General features: G+C 41.5%; 1 protein-coding gene across 6 annotated transcripts in view; it reads right to left on the bottom strand.

Moving 5' to 3' along the window:
- LOC146789704 (sodium channel protein type 5 subunit alpha-like) overlaps positions 1-15,726 on the bottom strand; it is a 975,168-nt gene that overhangs the window by 204,055 nt on the left and 755,387 nt on the right. For all 6 annotated transcript variants that reach the window (XM_085632035.1, XM_085632032.1, XM_085632036.1 and 3 more), the window contains exon 18: positions 4,408-4,534. In XM_085632035.1, coding sequence (XP_085488161.1) covers positions 4,408-4,534 — 127 coding nt within the window. The remainder of the gene's footprint in view (positions 1-4,407; positions 4,535-15,726) is intronic.

Here is a 15,726-nt window from a genome sequence, read left to right on the forward strand (position 1 = left end):
GCTGCTATAGGGTTAAGCATAGGTTAATTTTGTGACTTTTGTGGTTCACCCTGACAAGGATTATGGTTTTTGCTTGAGAAGGGCTCACAACCCCTTCAACCAACAACCCAATTTCTCACAATAGACATAAATATTCCTGGTACCTTGAGAATTGTAAAAATGACCTAATTTACTTTTCTGATCTTAGTTGGGATTTCAACATTCTTTTTCATTGGCGAAGGGCCCATTTTCTCGTATTGCTTATCATGATGGTAGGAAGTAGTGGGCAGATCTCTCTCTTTGGCTTCTGCAAAAAATATCCCCAACGTTTCCCTGGTAGGTGGTAAGGTATGGATGTAGATTACAATGCATAAATCTTTCCTCCCCCTTGTTAACAACCCAAACACTGACAGCTCCCATCCTATTTTTGTTGACATATTGGAAACTGGCTATCCCTGAATGTTATGTGTGTTGCTATTGGCATGTCTCACTATACTATAAATTCTACATCCTCTTTGCCCTATGTCCTAAAAAGATCTTGGCCGAGTTGGTGCTTTAAGTAAGTCAGTGATTAGCTGTTGGGCCCCTGTACCTTTTGATGTGGTATTTACTTTTCTGACTGCTTTTGCTCTCACTTTGACTGTTGGTATTTAATAAATAGACCCTCCCTCCATCCATACATTAAAACCTCATTTTGTGTTTTAGCTGTCTCTTGGACTTCATTCTTGCATCAGGAGAATAACTACAAAATCACTTACTATTTTTAGAATGCAAATTCAGACTTGTTCCATGGTAGTTTAGTATCACAAAAATGTATTTTAGTAGTAGTGTAAACCATCAACACCACAATCCTTTGTGTGCGTAGTTTCATGTCAAGACCCGCAGGCTAACATTGTGCAATCTCCTTCATTGTCACTCCACACAGCAGCACCTCTAAAGAATACAAAACTCAACAACATTCCAGAGATAATAAAATCTTTGACCACCCAGCCTTCTTCCTTCTTTTTTGCTGCGGATCACTACAGTTATATAGGGTTTCCCTGTGTTACCGTGTGAGTTGAGGCTTTGAATGCCTGATAGAAAATAACGGTTGGATGTGGTTTTTCAGGTGGGATTGAAATTTATACATTTAATAGAGTATTTTAATTTAGAAAGAAAGAGGGCAAACACGTTTTGCCATATTAGCACAGAAACATTTTGAGCGACTGCCCATGATAAGTGCTCCACCGCACAAAGATGTCAAAAGTATACTATAGCCTTTTAGCCCGCCGTAGCGGGCTATACCGGCTATTAAAGGCCCGCTACATCGTTAAAGGCCCGAACTGAAGGGCTATAAGGCCACTAGAGGGCACAATGTTCTAACAAATAAAACAAAGCCTTCAGGGAGCGCGAGGGGATTCAAATCCCCTCAGGCTACCTGAAGCCTTTGTTCACAGCCACAAAGCAAACATTGGAATGTTGGAGCTCCGGGCTTATACCAGCCATCATAAGCCCGGAGCACTCCATTGTTTTCAATGGAGCTTCCAACATTCCAATGTTCTAATAAAGGTTATTGAGTTTTTTCCCAGAACCAAAAAATACGCTTGGAAAGATTATCGACCAAAACAAGCCAGCTAAAAGCACATTTTACAATAAAGTGATATTGTTTCCCTGCAGTTCCCAGAACAGAATCAGCATGGCAAAAGGCAAGGGATACTTTCCACGGGGAGCAATCACTCTGCATGAGTTCTCTTTCCATGTTTTGGATATTTAATTCACCGGATGATAAATAAAAACACTTTAAATCTTCATGTACGATGATAAAGAGCACTGTCGCGACATCAATAAAATGATTGATGTGTCTCGATAAATGAATAGAGAGACAGGTTAGACAACAAACGACATTTCCAAACTTGAGTCATACAATTAATTGGCTAATGAAATATGTTCAGTATTGTCATTCCCAATGATGAGTTAGTGAAAACCCATGTGGTCTTTATAAGGGGATAATTGCCTGTCACCTGGGTCTGGCGAACAACAGTTGCTGTGTCATTTCTTTCTTTCTGAATGTTGTAGTCTATGGGCCAGTCTGTGTGTTTTTTATCTTTGCATGCAAAGCTTACATCTCTCCCAGGCCTACAATTGGACGTGTTACCATGAGGAGTATCCATTAAGTACTTCTTTCATGATGTGACTTTGTTTAGTGAATAGCTTTTTTGTATGTATACACAGATACGTTTTAGCACACGCCGAATATATGGATGCATAAGGTTATAGATGGAGTGGGAGATAAATCGAGGCCTAAACGAATGCTTATTTTATTTTTATTTGGGAGTTTTATATAGCGTGACTCGACATATGGGCATTGAAGCGCTTTAAATGAGCCCCAGTTACATTATACAAGGTCTGTGTTTTTTTCTTCTGTAGGCAGTAGGGGTAGGGCATAGGATGCAGGGCGAGTAAATGTAACAAAAGGAAGTGAGTATAAGAGAAGAAGAAGGAAGCTGTTGTAAGAAAAGAGGGCAGTGCAGCTCGAGTGGGAAAAGAGAGCCGTGTGCAATAAACCATAAAGAAGGGGGGTGGGTTGTACTGGAAGAGAAGGCATTGCAGCTATAACTTAGACTATAACAGAGACCTAGGAAGGCAGGTGAAAGAGGATACAGGTCATTGAGCAAGCGGCACTTCTGAGCTTAACGTATAGCGCTGGAGATCAACAGACAGTGAATTGTGGCCTGGAAGAGGGATCTTCGGGGTAAGATATGCCAATGCCCAATTTCCATTGCCTTCCAAGAAGTGCATGCACTCCTGCCTTGAAGATATCTAAAAGCATATTGAGTATCAGGATGTGCCTGAAAAATATTGGTGAAGAGACCACGAGCTGGTGAATTTGAAGCTGTTCACCAACTTTTGCTTGTGGACCCAGCCACGGATGTTGACAAATTCACCGCTAAGGGCCTTGTTACAGGTTTGGAGGAGCAGTATGCCTGGGTGGGGTCATGTTCTACCTGATCTTGACTGGTCTGGCGTACCCGTACCCAGTTTTCCCAGCTTCAGGAATAATGATCAGCTGTTACTACTGGTAATTCGGGCCAGTAACACTGCACGAGGAAGCGACTGCAACCGCTGCCAAAGCCACTGTCCCTCGCTCTAACAAATTTTGTTGTTTTTTCCAGCAAGGGGTGTAATGTAATGCTTCCTCATAGTCCTCCGTCCTCTACCATGCCAGCCCTTACCACTGCCCCTACCCAGTAGCTGCCCCTCAGCTCACATTTACCAACTGCTCAGAGCAGGTGCTAAATTTGAGCATTAATCACCCCCAAACAGGAGAAATGATCCTCCCAGGTAATACCAGACCCAAACATGTATTCCCTATTTTGGGGGATTGACTCGTAACTGCATGGTACTGGTGGGGGCTGCTTATCTGTGACATTAATTTCAAATACAGAATGTCCACCCCACCAGTACCATGCAAGTGCTAATGCGGGCCTGAGTGCTGATTACATTTACTTTCATGAATATTCTTTTTGAAAGCGCAAAATCTCATTATTCCTAATTCTATAAAACAAGTATATGATTTTTGCTTTCACAAAGGATGTGTTTGCACCCATATAGTGAACTTAGCTGTATGAGAAGTCCTACGAATTGGGTGGGACAAATTTTTTTTTATTGTTAGTGAATGCAAGAACTACATTTGTAGAGTGGTCACGGTTACTTTTGTGCGGTAACTGGATACTGTGGAGAAGTGTGGCTCAATGGTTAGAGCAGCAGACCCTGATGCAGAGGTCTGGCCCGGACCAGGGTTCAATTCCCGCCTTGGTGGATCTTGGGCTCAATTTCCCCGGACCCGATAATTCTTGCCTTGGAGCCTATTCTAATCATGGGTCCCACTCTGCAACTCTGGGCAACAACTTGCTTAATCTCCACAACGGCCCCAAAAGCGCTAGGATGCCTGGCTTCACCTTGGAGGTGCCCAGGAGTGGGCACTTCACAGGGAAAGGCCAGGAAAGGTTCCACAGCTGTATGTCCACAGTGCCTGAGAGACCCTTTCGGGGTGTGTGGAGCACTATATAAATGCACTACATTTACATATTTGCAGACCTCGCAGTAGGCAGTGAACTCTGCTGACCAGCCACATCTTTATAACAGGCGGGAACACTGTGAAAAGAATTCCTCTGCCTGAAAGCAGCGGCAGTGCAGCGGCAGTGGTTCAAAGAATGTCCCGGTGCTTATCAGCCATTAGAAATTCAAATGCAAATGTGAACAAGGCCCTGCTGTCTGTTGCGTATGTGTTTTTAGCATTATCTTTGAAGTCAAGTGGACCAGAGAAACGAAAACGCAAGAGGCCAGAGTGCCTCGGTGTTAATGTGGAGACATGTTGGAAAGGCGACAAGGGGTCTCTGGGCTGCAGGCCACACCTCGCAATCACTGCGAGGTGAGAGGCGGGCCTACCTTCCGTGAAGCATTCCTCGGGCTCTGCAGACTCCACGGCCATCACCGACACCTTGTCCATCAGGTCCCCCGACTTCCTCAGGTCCACCGTGCTGCCTTCGGAGCAGCTGGTCTCGTCGAGCTGCTTCTGTGGAAGGACGCAGAGAGCCACATCAGTACATGCCTTGCTAGTTCACGTCATCCTGCGTTCAGTGGAGGGGGGTTTCAGGTGCTATTGACTTAAAATTTGACATATCACTTTAATCTTGACAGTTTTTTGCTAGGTCAAAATTTATACAATTTACTTCAGGTTTAGTGCTGGTTCTGTGTCTCAATCCATTATTGTAAGTAATATTATCCATTGTTTGCAATGTTCTGAAAGGCACTTCAACAGCCAGTAGAAAACACTATAGTTTTTATTTATATTAAAAAAAAAAAAAACATTATCTGAAAAAAATATTGCACATTTTATATCACATATATCCAACACAGACAACATTGGTGTGCCTCGGGATTATCGTAGATAGAAGATCGAGGTACAGAAATATCAAGGACAAATGATCAAAACCAAAGTATCGAAAGGTAAGTTTTGATTTTCTATACCCAACTCCACAAATAATGTGTATATATATATATATCTCTTCACTGAAAAAACCATAGGTTTCACACAAGTTAGCTGTACATTTCACTCGTAAAAAAACAATGAAATTCCCCCGTTATAGTTAGTGCAGGCAACTATAACTCGCGCGACCGCAATCTTCTGCTGATGCTAATACTGTATTTAGACACTTATTTGCCCATGTCTTCTTCCATTAAATTTTAGCTATACATATATTACAGATATTTTTTTTTCATAAAGACACATATGTCATCAGCAGAGGATTGCGGTCGCGTGAGTTATAGTTGCCTGCACTAACTATAACGGGGGAATTTCAATGGTTTTTTATCAGTAAAATGTCCGCTAACTATAACTTGTGTGAAACCTATGGTTTTTTCAGTGAATATATATATATATATATATATATATGTAAGTTGATATATATATATCGTCAAGCACTCTTCCACTCCGCGATTCTTCCACCAGCCACGGCAAAAAGAGCACGGACCACAATCCTTCAAATACCGATAGGTTTATTGCCCTGTAGGTTACAATATAGATGTTCTACTCCCAACTCCATAGTTACAGACCTTGAAGATGTATATATATATATATATCTTCAAGATCTGTAAATGTGGAATTAGGCATAGGAAATCTATACTTACCTTTCGATATTTTGGTTTTGATCATTTGTCCTCGATATTTCTATACCACAATAATATATATCTTCAAGGTATGTAAATTTACTATTCCTAACTCCACATTTACAGATCTTGAAGATATATATATATATATACATCTTCAAGGTCTGTAAATATGGAGTTGGGAGTAGAACATCTATATTTCCTCTTCCACTTAGCTTTTCATATTTTAGTCTTTGATATTTTGTCAACGATATTCTTGTATCACAATATTCATAGCCTTGCTATTCTGTAGTACAGTCAACAAAATGAGTCTGTACTTGAGTACAGTATAGCTCACAACACTAAAAATCAAAAAACAACACACAAACATCAATAGACTACATTAAGTAGAAAGCCTTTCCCACATCCAACAAAGTCTAGGTGAGCCAAAATCCGGCTATGAAAAAACATGCCCAAACTTACAACAGAACACATAACTCTTTGCATACACAGAGCAAAGAAGCTGCATCGTTGGGTCTCACTATGCTCACAACAACCTTCCCGCAATAGAGAGCTCTAAATATGGCGAGCTGTGGTCGATAAAGGCAGTTTAGTAGATCCCTGTGCTGACCTGATGGAACAGAGTGCAACCCAACACGCCCTAAATAAGCCCCTAATTATTTTTTCAATGATTTGGATGCAATAATTGTTTACCTTGGGATTGCACATGTCTTGGTCCCATTTAACACCAACCTTTCCCGAGTCGAGAGGACTGACCAGGAGCATCACCATCTGCGATTACCGATGAACACAAAAACAGTGTCTTCACTAAATGGCAACTGCAATTGGTTGGTGTAAATGTAGGTGAAAAATGACATCAGCATAAGTGCAAACCCTTTAAAGCCAGAAATACCAGTGCAAAATTGCCCCACTAAAGGTCTAATCTTGTATAGTCCATATCTAGATTTACAGCAACAATGGGACTGGCTCGCCTGCACGGGTGAGGTGTGATGCTGTGGCAGTGGTGTGATATGCACCAGCTGGGTCTGATGGCTCAGGGGAGTCCTGCATCCACTGAAGAGATGTATTTGATTTTGTGGTCTTAGGTTCAAACCCTGGCATGCTCAATTCATCCTTCCTATGTTGATCAAAATAACAAGTGAGGTGGGTAACAGTAAAAATCTTCTATTTAGCACTAAGATACCTTCGAGAGGTGAATGCACGCGTTACAAATAGACGTTAAGTTATACATAACAGTACTCTCAAGTAATACTAGATCTAAAACTGGGATTTGGGGTCTTTTTGTCTTTTCCATATAATTGTTTTTTGACACTCGACTGCCAGAGCAGAACACCTCTCTTTGCAGGCCCCATTCAACTCTTGAATAATCTACAGCAGTGCCCTGCCGCGAAGTGCTGAAAGGCTGCCTCTTACAAAGCTGTAACTGGACTTGAGCATGACAGCTCCAGCCATCATCACAAGGTGTCAGCTCAACCGGCCAGAGATCTGTGATGTGCTCACAACTTCCTTCACATGACACACTCTCACTTTAAAGTGTTCCATTCCAGAAGAGCCACGTCAGAGAGGGCAGGATGCCTCGGGATTGTCACAGGCCATGTCACAAACTTGTGACTCCTGCCACGTAGTATGTACTCATTTTCTTTATGACATTGAAAAGCAAAGGGTGCACCAAGCTGCTGGACCATTCTTAGAACCAAACCACTTGTGTAAGAGTCTTTTATAGCATCTGCTTGGGTAACTAAGCAGATAGTCCACATTGCCTGCCTAGGTGTTTATGGTTCCCCTATACATTTAGGAATAGATGAGCAAGCAAGAAAATTGAAAGGAGTGCCGAGCCAGAGCTGAGGCCAAAACACGAGCCGACACATGCAAACTAAGGGTATTTAAAAATATGCAACTCTTCAAACTGGTTTATTTTTTGACACCTGTTTTCAGTTAATAATGTTAAATCACTTTACAGCACTTAGTGATGTTTATTGAAAGGCATGCCTTCTGTAGGAATATATGACGTTACAACACAAACAATTACAGCGCATGCTTTTACAACGCGGTTTTTACATCGCAACTACCATCACAGCGCATGATTTTACCTCACATGCATTAAAACGCATTTGTAAAAACTACCATTACAATGCATTCCGTTACAACGCATACCACTACAATGCAAACCATTACAACACATAATACTTTTAGGGCAACAGTAGGGTAAAGGCAGGTGCGTTGTAACAGTTGCGTTGTAAAGGTAGGTTGTTGTAATGACTGCGTTATATTGGATGTTTCCCATGCTGGGACTGCCCCCCCCGTCAAAATTTGGGAAGATCAGTCAATAAGTGACTGTGTTTGGGATCTTGCTGGGTAAGAGAGGATTTAGAGTTCACTGGCTGCAACCCCATAGCCCCACACCTGCAGCTTGGTGTAGGGATAGTAAGGAATTCCACTTGGTTGAGGAAATCCATATGGCCAAAACAATAGCAGATGACAAACTTGTGGGTGGCATACATGAATGGTGTTTGCTAGAACTAGAATGTCTTTTCAAAAGTAGGGGTAGGCGTAACTCATTTAATTTGCTGTGGCATAACTATACCAATATTTATGCTATGAATAAGAGGATTTACTCGAGGAATGCCACCCAACATTTAGCCCTATCTTCCCGATGGTGCATACTGCTCAAATAAAATAGCGCTAAAAGCAAGAGAAGAAGAACAGCAGCAGCTGCTCACGCTTGCTCAGTTTGTTGTTCCTGTGCGCCTGAGGTAGGATTTTTGTGCCAAATTACTCATAATTACGCAAACAGCCGTAATCATGTAATTTACAGTGATTTCACATCAAAAGAGTAGCGTGAGTTGACTGAAATTACTTCGGAATATTTAAAATATCACCCGGGCCTACTCAAAAGGCACTTTTCCACCATGAGCTGCAGTAATGCATTGCAACACTTTATTTGGTATGTATCAATGCACAAACTCTATACTGATCTGTATAATAGTATTTATCCTGGGATGCTGATCACATACTATCTACTTGATAATCTATATGCAGAGTGTATACTGGACAAATTGTCAGGTCTGCAAACTAGACTCCCATGTTTGAAAACATTTTTTTTTTTTTTTTTTAAATTGAAACATTTCAAATCACAACAGCAGAGTTGGAAAGTGATTTAAAGACAGTAGCAAGATGTTATCCCATAAAAGCATTTAGAAGGTGTTTGATGCTGGGAATATGGACAACTAGAGAGTACGCACAGTGGACCATTGAGAGCAATGTGTGACACACAACAATAATCACCAAACTCCATATAATAAAGGCAGTTAGGGGGCACACAGGGGTTCCTTTATTGGGAGGGAGATGTGCGGTGTATCCACCAAAAAAGATGTATGTCCCTCCCACCAACCTCATGGTTCCCCAACCTCCTTTGAAAGTGTGGGAACCATTCATCTTCCACTGGCAAAGACTCAGATGCCTCTGCAGGCAGAAACCCTTAAAGGGCAGCCAGGTCAGTGTAGCTTACTCCTCCCTATTAATGGCTGGGTGGTCATCATTGGATTTTCGGCCCAGGGAGAGACATGTTGGTCCCAGGCAGGGAAAACACACACTGGCCCTGATGGGTTGGGAGAAAACTCCCTGCCCAATAGGATCATTGCTTTTTTTTCCTAAACACAGTTCTGCATTGGGAGCATATGAAAATAGCAAAAAAGTATGTCGAGATGGGGCAGCTAAACAAAGATGGCACCTGCTTGGCATCCTGTCTGCCTCCAGTGCAACAACCATGTGTGGCTGCACTGAAGACAGATTCCTGGCAGGCAGGGATCTCAACATATGGTGTGCAGTACTCTGCCAGAGAAGTGGAGGCCCGCACCTTGGCTCACGTGGTGGGCAGGCAGCCCACACACCTTTGTCTAAATCACCCCATACTGGTCTGATTCACAAAACGTTTCCCTCTCATGAGTGTCTTTTATGGGTGAAGTGGAATCTGTTCACAGACACTTATTCAAAAATGAAGATCTGAGGGTATATGCAACTATCTCAGTTATGATGACAGCAGGAATTACAGCAGACCCACTAAAAACACATAAAATACAGGGAGTGGGTGTTCTCAGAGTAGTGTCAGGAAGTGGTACAATGAAAGACCTGTAACTGTCTATGCATTGAACAAATTTTAGCTACGCCTTTGAAACAAGACGATTCAGGTGTAAATTGTGAGGAATAGTGAGAAAGTCTACCGAAATTAATAATTTCCCCATCTGGTATAGAGTAAGAAGAGACTTTTTATGACAACTCTTTTGCCGCGAAAAATAAAGGAGGAAACAAAAGTATCTTTTTCTTTTAATTGTTTGATTTCTCAATTTCATCAATGCATGTGCAATGAGGCATTTTACCTCCCAGAAAATACATTGCATTTTATTTTATTGCATAGAAAAAAGATGCTGTGTTAGAAGTGAAAAAACTGTAACTTTGGGAGAACTACTCACTGAGTTGAACCCTCGCCGCTGAAGCGTGCGGTGGTCTGGAGCTCACATGTTTTAATCCCAGCTTTCCATCCTTCAAGGTGGCAAACTGAGTACCATTAACGTGAGCAATTGCAACACCTGTTATTAGAGCACGTAAAAACATTGAAGCGATGTATAAAAATCAAGCCACTCATGCTATTAAGGCAGAAATCAGCATGTTTTCAACCCCAGGCGACAAACAAACTGCTCTTAAAAAAGGTCAAAAGCTCTATTTGAAAAGTTAGACAATGAAAAAGGGGGAAGTACTGAATCAGATCGTGTTTACCAATATTCAACAAACTGGTACTAATACTTCATTAAAATGCAACATCCGAATTAAAACCCACGGGAGAGCGCCGTCACCGAGTGTTCAAACGAGAGAGATTGATGCTTGGAGTAATGTGCCTGGATAGGAGCGATTCTGGCTCATCTTCGCGCATAATGACATTCCCTGAGGTACTTAACCGTAACAACGCGCTGCTACCTGGGGCGGCAAACAATTATAAATCATAAATATCGAAACCGTCGTAGCACTCAGGGAGATGGAATATGGAGCCTGTTGCTTACTTCAAGAAAGTGTCCCGATCCATAAAAGCAGAAGGAGTACATCAGTTGGGGGAAATAGCCAGGCAGGGCTTTAAGTAGGATGAAAGAAAGGGGGGGATCTCTCGAAGGGGCGTGGCCAATGTAATTAAGGGCGTGGCTTAAAACACAAACTAAAAATCTGTGTTTAGCATAGTGTGCTGCCCGACTTGTATTTTGCTGTTTCTGTCATTGCATCCAGATATATGATACAACAAGTAACATCATACCTACAACGTCAGAACTATTGGCTTTGTCAAATAATTGTTAGTTGCATAAGATAAATAAGTAGCAACTATGGCGTGTGTATAATATTGAAAAAGCTTCCTCTTAAAGCCCTGGTGACACCACGACAATGTTCCTGCTCCTGAGTTTCAAAAAGAGAAGGGAAATCCAGAGAGAAAAAGACTCTCTTTAAAGGATTTCACTTCCCCTACAACGCTCCCCTGGCATGACGTCATGCCGTAACTTCTCCACTAGTGAGAAGTGAGCAGTGTGAGCAGGAGCACATGATGTGCCTGCTGTCCCTGCAGTCGGGGATAAAAAATGGGGCGCCTGTGCCAGGGCACAATACAGAGCCCGATAGAGACCCGTTTCGAGGCCCCATTTGAAAAACTGCCGGTGCTCAGCACCGTTGAGGCCCGGCCCACTTAAAGCCCTGTAGCCAGGACAGGACTAGCTTTTGTATTCCAGCTGGCATTTCCTGGGGACTAGAGCAACTGAAAGCCGCTTTGAGAGCCCAGGTCTGCTGCTTGGGCCGCCCACTTTCCCCAGATCCCTGAGGTTAACTGCAGGGGGCATGCAGGGGTGGGCGGTTGGGGGGGATGAGATAGAGTATGAGAGAGAGAGAGAGAGAATGGCTGAATAAAAAGAGATAGAATGTGGAAGAAAAGGGGTGGGGCTAGTTGGAGCATTTTCGCCTGGGCTGCCTTTGGTTCCTAGTCCAGCACTGGAAGTAACTGGGAGACTTAGAGGAGATAAACAACAGGCTGGCCAATAGTGCAGTGGTTCTTAAACTTTTGAGTGCTGTAGAGCACCATTTAATCTTTAGTGGAATCCATGGACCCCCGATGAATCATTATTGGAATACGGAGACCCCCACTGAGCCATTATTGCAATCCGTGGACCCCAGCTTAAGCAATTTTGGTGATCTGAACTGCAAAAAATTTCACAAAAATACAGAAACTAGCTTTCATTAAAGAAATAATGATGATATAATTTATTTAATTCACAAATATTAAAAAAATAAAAATGTACATGTTAGTAGAACGATTGGAGCTTTTCTAAATTCAACTGAAACCATACATCCTCCATACTATAGTCTGTTTGATGCTCTTGCACTGCTCCCACGAATCACGGATCAACATGAAAATAACTTAATTTTTAGCCTTCAATTTCAAATACATTCACAGAACGTTTTAAAATGTTCAATTTTAAATTTCTCGACTTTATTTATGTACACCTTATTAATCTGCCAATATTCTTTAATTTTGTAAGCACTTGGACTCCCTGAGTGGGCATTACGGACCCTTTGGGGTCCCCGACCCACAGGTTAAGAAACACTGCTATGGGGCAATACGGCAGCCCTCGAGGGACTGGCCTCACATGTCAGTGTGTGGGCAGTGGATTTGGAGGTTCCTTGGCCTGTTTTATGGTATATTTGGCCTGTTTTTACTTTTTATGTCCATGATATTACCACAGACTTTGCCTGTAGCAAGAACAAATGCATCCCATCTCCCATAATCTGCAAAACACCTATATAACATCTCTTTACACCTTCAAAACTGCCCTGTGTGCAATTTCGGGCCACTTTTTAGCTATCTAATTCGCTGATGCAGACCACTTTTATTTTGGTTCCCAGGCCTATTTTCTATGCCAGGACACTGGAGGAGGTTAAGGGGTAAAAGGGTCGAAGACTGATTGGAAGAAGGGAGAGGGGTCATAGCAGTGGTACTAGCTACACAGGAATGTACTGGGCACCATTTTGAAAAGGGCTTACTCTCTGAGGTTCAATAAAGAAATGTCTCCTCCTAACTGGATGTATTATGTGAGATTCGTGTGTGCTAGGCCCAGATGTTTCCATGTTTGTTTACGCTGCTATGTAAAGGTCACACACCTTTACTGCTGACTCAGAAACAGAAATTCTTTCAAATAAAGCTAATTGAAATGTGTCCTCCAATTCCCGACCATCAGAATGAAGACATGTAAAAATGCTTCGGAAAGCATGGCAGATGGAGTGCAAATTAAACCAGAGGGATATCACAATAATGGATCCCCTTCTGGCAGCCATGGTTTGTTAATTTTGGAGCACATATGCTACTTTGGTCCCGCTTCCGCGACAAAGTGAATCACTCAGAATAGGCAGTTATATGAAAAGATGCCTTTGTCTTCTGGGGCCATGGCTGCTTCTTATTTTCTTATAAAGGAAGAGGTTTTAGGAGAAGATCTGGTTCCTGTTTTTTTTCATTAGCACTAACATGATGTAACAAAGCAGCAGATTTCCTCAATTTAATGAATTCAAAGATTATATGTAGGGGTCGCAGTTTTATGGTATTTATATTTGTAACATTTCCATCTGTGTCATTAATATTTATTTTTTGCTCAATTTCTCTGTACAAGAAATGTTCCCTTTTTGCAGGATCCCCCCAGATTTCTTTGCCTTTAGGATCCTAATTTTGCTGAATTCTCTTTTGTTGGCATTAGGACGCTACTCCAGTTAACCAATGGCAAAGTGCTTGTGCTCTCCCGTTCCAAACATGGTAAAACTGGTACACACCTAATTGTCACATTTAATTTACTTATAAGTCATTAGTACATGGTACTGTCTGTAGTCAGCTCCACTAAATAAAATGCTACGAATGGGCTGCATCACAAATGGTGCCGCTCATTAAATTAGCACTGTAAAATCTGTCTCAGGCCTGCCATTTCAGTCTGTGTGTGGAGTTTTAAGAGTGCCACTTTGGCCTGGCATAATAAACCTTTTGCTAGCCCTAAACCTTACTTTTTAATACTTATAAGAAACCCATAAAGTAGGCCCTAATGTCTCATAGGACATGGTGCAGAGTACTTAAAAAGTAGGACACGTGTACATACATTTTACATGCCCTGGCAGTGAGAAACCCAAAAAGTTGTCTTCTGCTGTGCAAAGCTAGCCTCCCGTAGACCAATACTGGTTTCCCTCTGTACATTTAATAAGTGATACATTCAGTTTGGAAGCAGCTAGAAAAATACTTCTCCCACTAATTTGGAATGTAATTTAAAATCATCTCTAATGGTAAAATCAGGGATACTATTTTGAAAATGCTACTTTCAGACAGCTATTATATAATACATACCAGCATTTGTAAAGCGCACAGCTACCTCAGGCAAGGTGTCCCGGCGCTGGGGGCTGTCGGGAAGATTAAGCAAGCTATTGCCCAGAGTCACAAGGTGCTGGGTTTACCTGCCACCGGCGCCGGGGATCAAACCGTGAGTCCCCGTGTTCTGGGGGATCAAACCGTGAGTCCCCGTGTTCTGGCATCAGCCACCCTGGCCGCTACACTACACCTCTTGCCTTTGCCTGCCTACACCCAAATGCACCTTTCTGCCAGTGGTCACGTGAGTGTTAACGGCTCTCCTGTGGTGTGATGTGCAGTCCTCTCAGACAGGTGACAAAGGGTTTGTGGAGGTGGGGGTCTGCATGACAGTATGTTAAGGGAGGAACCGGGCCCCTGTCCTGACTGCACTTCATAGGGTAAACCAAAAGACAATAAAGAACCTCTGGCTGACCTACATTGCTTTCATATATAGCCTGAGGCTTATATCTCCCCCATCTCAAAACAATAACAATTTACCAAATAATCATTAAACAAAGACAAAATCTATTAAAAAACATTTATTATTTTTTCTATTTTTATCTTTTTTTAGAGGTGAAAATTCATTCATGAAATAGCTGAATGATTAAATCACGAGAAATTGAATAAATCATTCAATTGCATGCTTGTTATTTGTTTGTGTTTTAGTACTGCATAAATACTTTATACATTGCCTCTACGTAAATCCTGACTACTTTGTGCCAAGCTACCAGAAGGTTAAGCACAGGTTTATTCAGTGACTTTTGTGGTCCAACCTGACAAGCAATTTTGTTATTATTTGAGGAGGGTTCGCACCTCCCTCAAAGAAAACTCCAATTTCTTAACTAATACTCCAATTTCTTACAAGCTGTGTTTATTCATATTTGTTTTGTGATTTGGGAAAAAATGAAACTGAAACTATTTATTTACTGATAAATGTACACTAACATTTGATTGCCTTAAAGTGTTCAATGATAGAATACCCACAGAAGATAACAAATAACAGAAAACATGCACATTTTAGCATCAACCTTTTTCCCATCTACAGCTTTTTAAGTCCCATTAGGAAACTCTTATTTTTTAACTCCCTTACCTGTTGATCCCCACAGAGCTTTTGACCTAGCAGTCAATTCTGACAGCACTTGGAATTATTCAGAAACAACAACATTTCAGTTTTTATCCATATTTGAAAATAAATACAGACATAAAAACATGTGGTTTTCTACCTCTATTTAACTGTAAAAAAAACAATACAAAAGGGCATCAAGAGCATTGATCATGCAATAATATAAGGATTAAAAATTTCTGGATTTGCTCTCTTTTATTCTGCCATTTCTTTGTTTCATCACCTCCCCATCCTTCCTCAGGGCTCTTAAGTGTTCATATTATGGCTCAATACCCCTAAAAAAAGTCCTACAAAAATAATACTGTAAAAATAGAGACTTATTATATCAAACACCACAAACTGAATTTTCTTCAAGCTCTTGAAGGAAAATATTTGTATTACCCATTGTTGGACCTGACATCCTTGCCATACATTTTCCCAACTTTATTGCCTCCAGTCCTTCTGCTTTTATGACTCTGTGCAGTTTACCACTGCTAACAATTGCTAATATGCTAGTGTCCTCTCATCAAAACATGGTAACATTGGCATCCACCTAATTGGTGCATTTAATTTACTGGTAAATCTCTAGTAA

This window comes from Triturus cristatus, chromosome 10 (genome assembly GCF_964204655.1).
Source record: "Triturus cristatus chromosome 10, aTriCri1.1, whole genome shotgun sequence".
NCBI classification, from domain to species: Eukaryota; Metazoa; Chordata; class Amphibia; order Caudata; family Salamandridae; genus Triturus; species Triturus cristatus.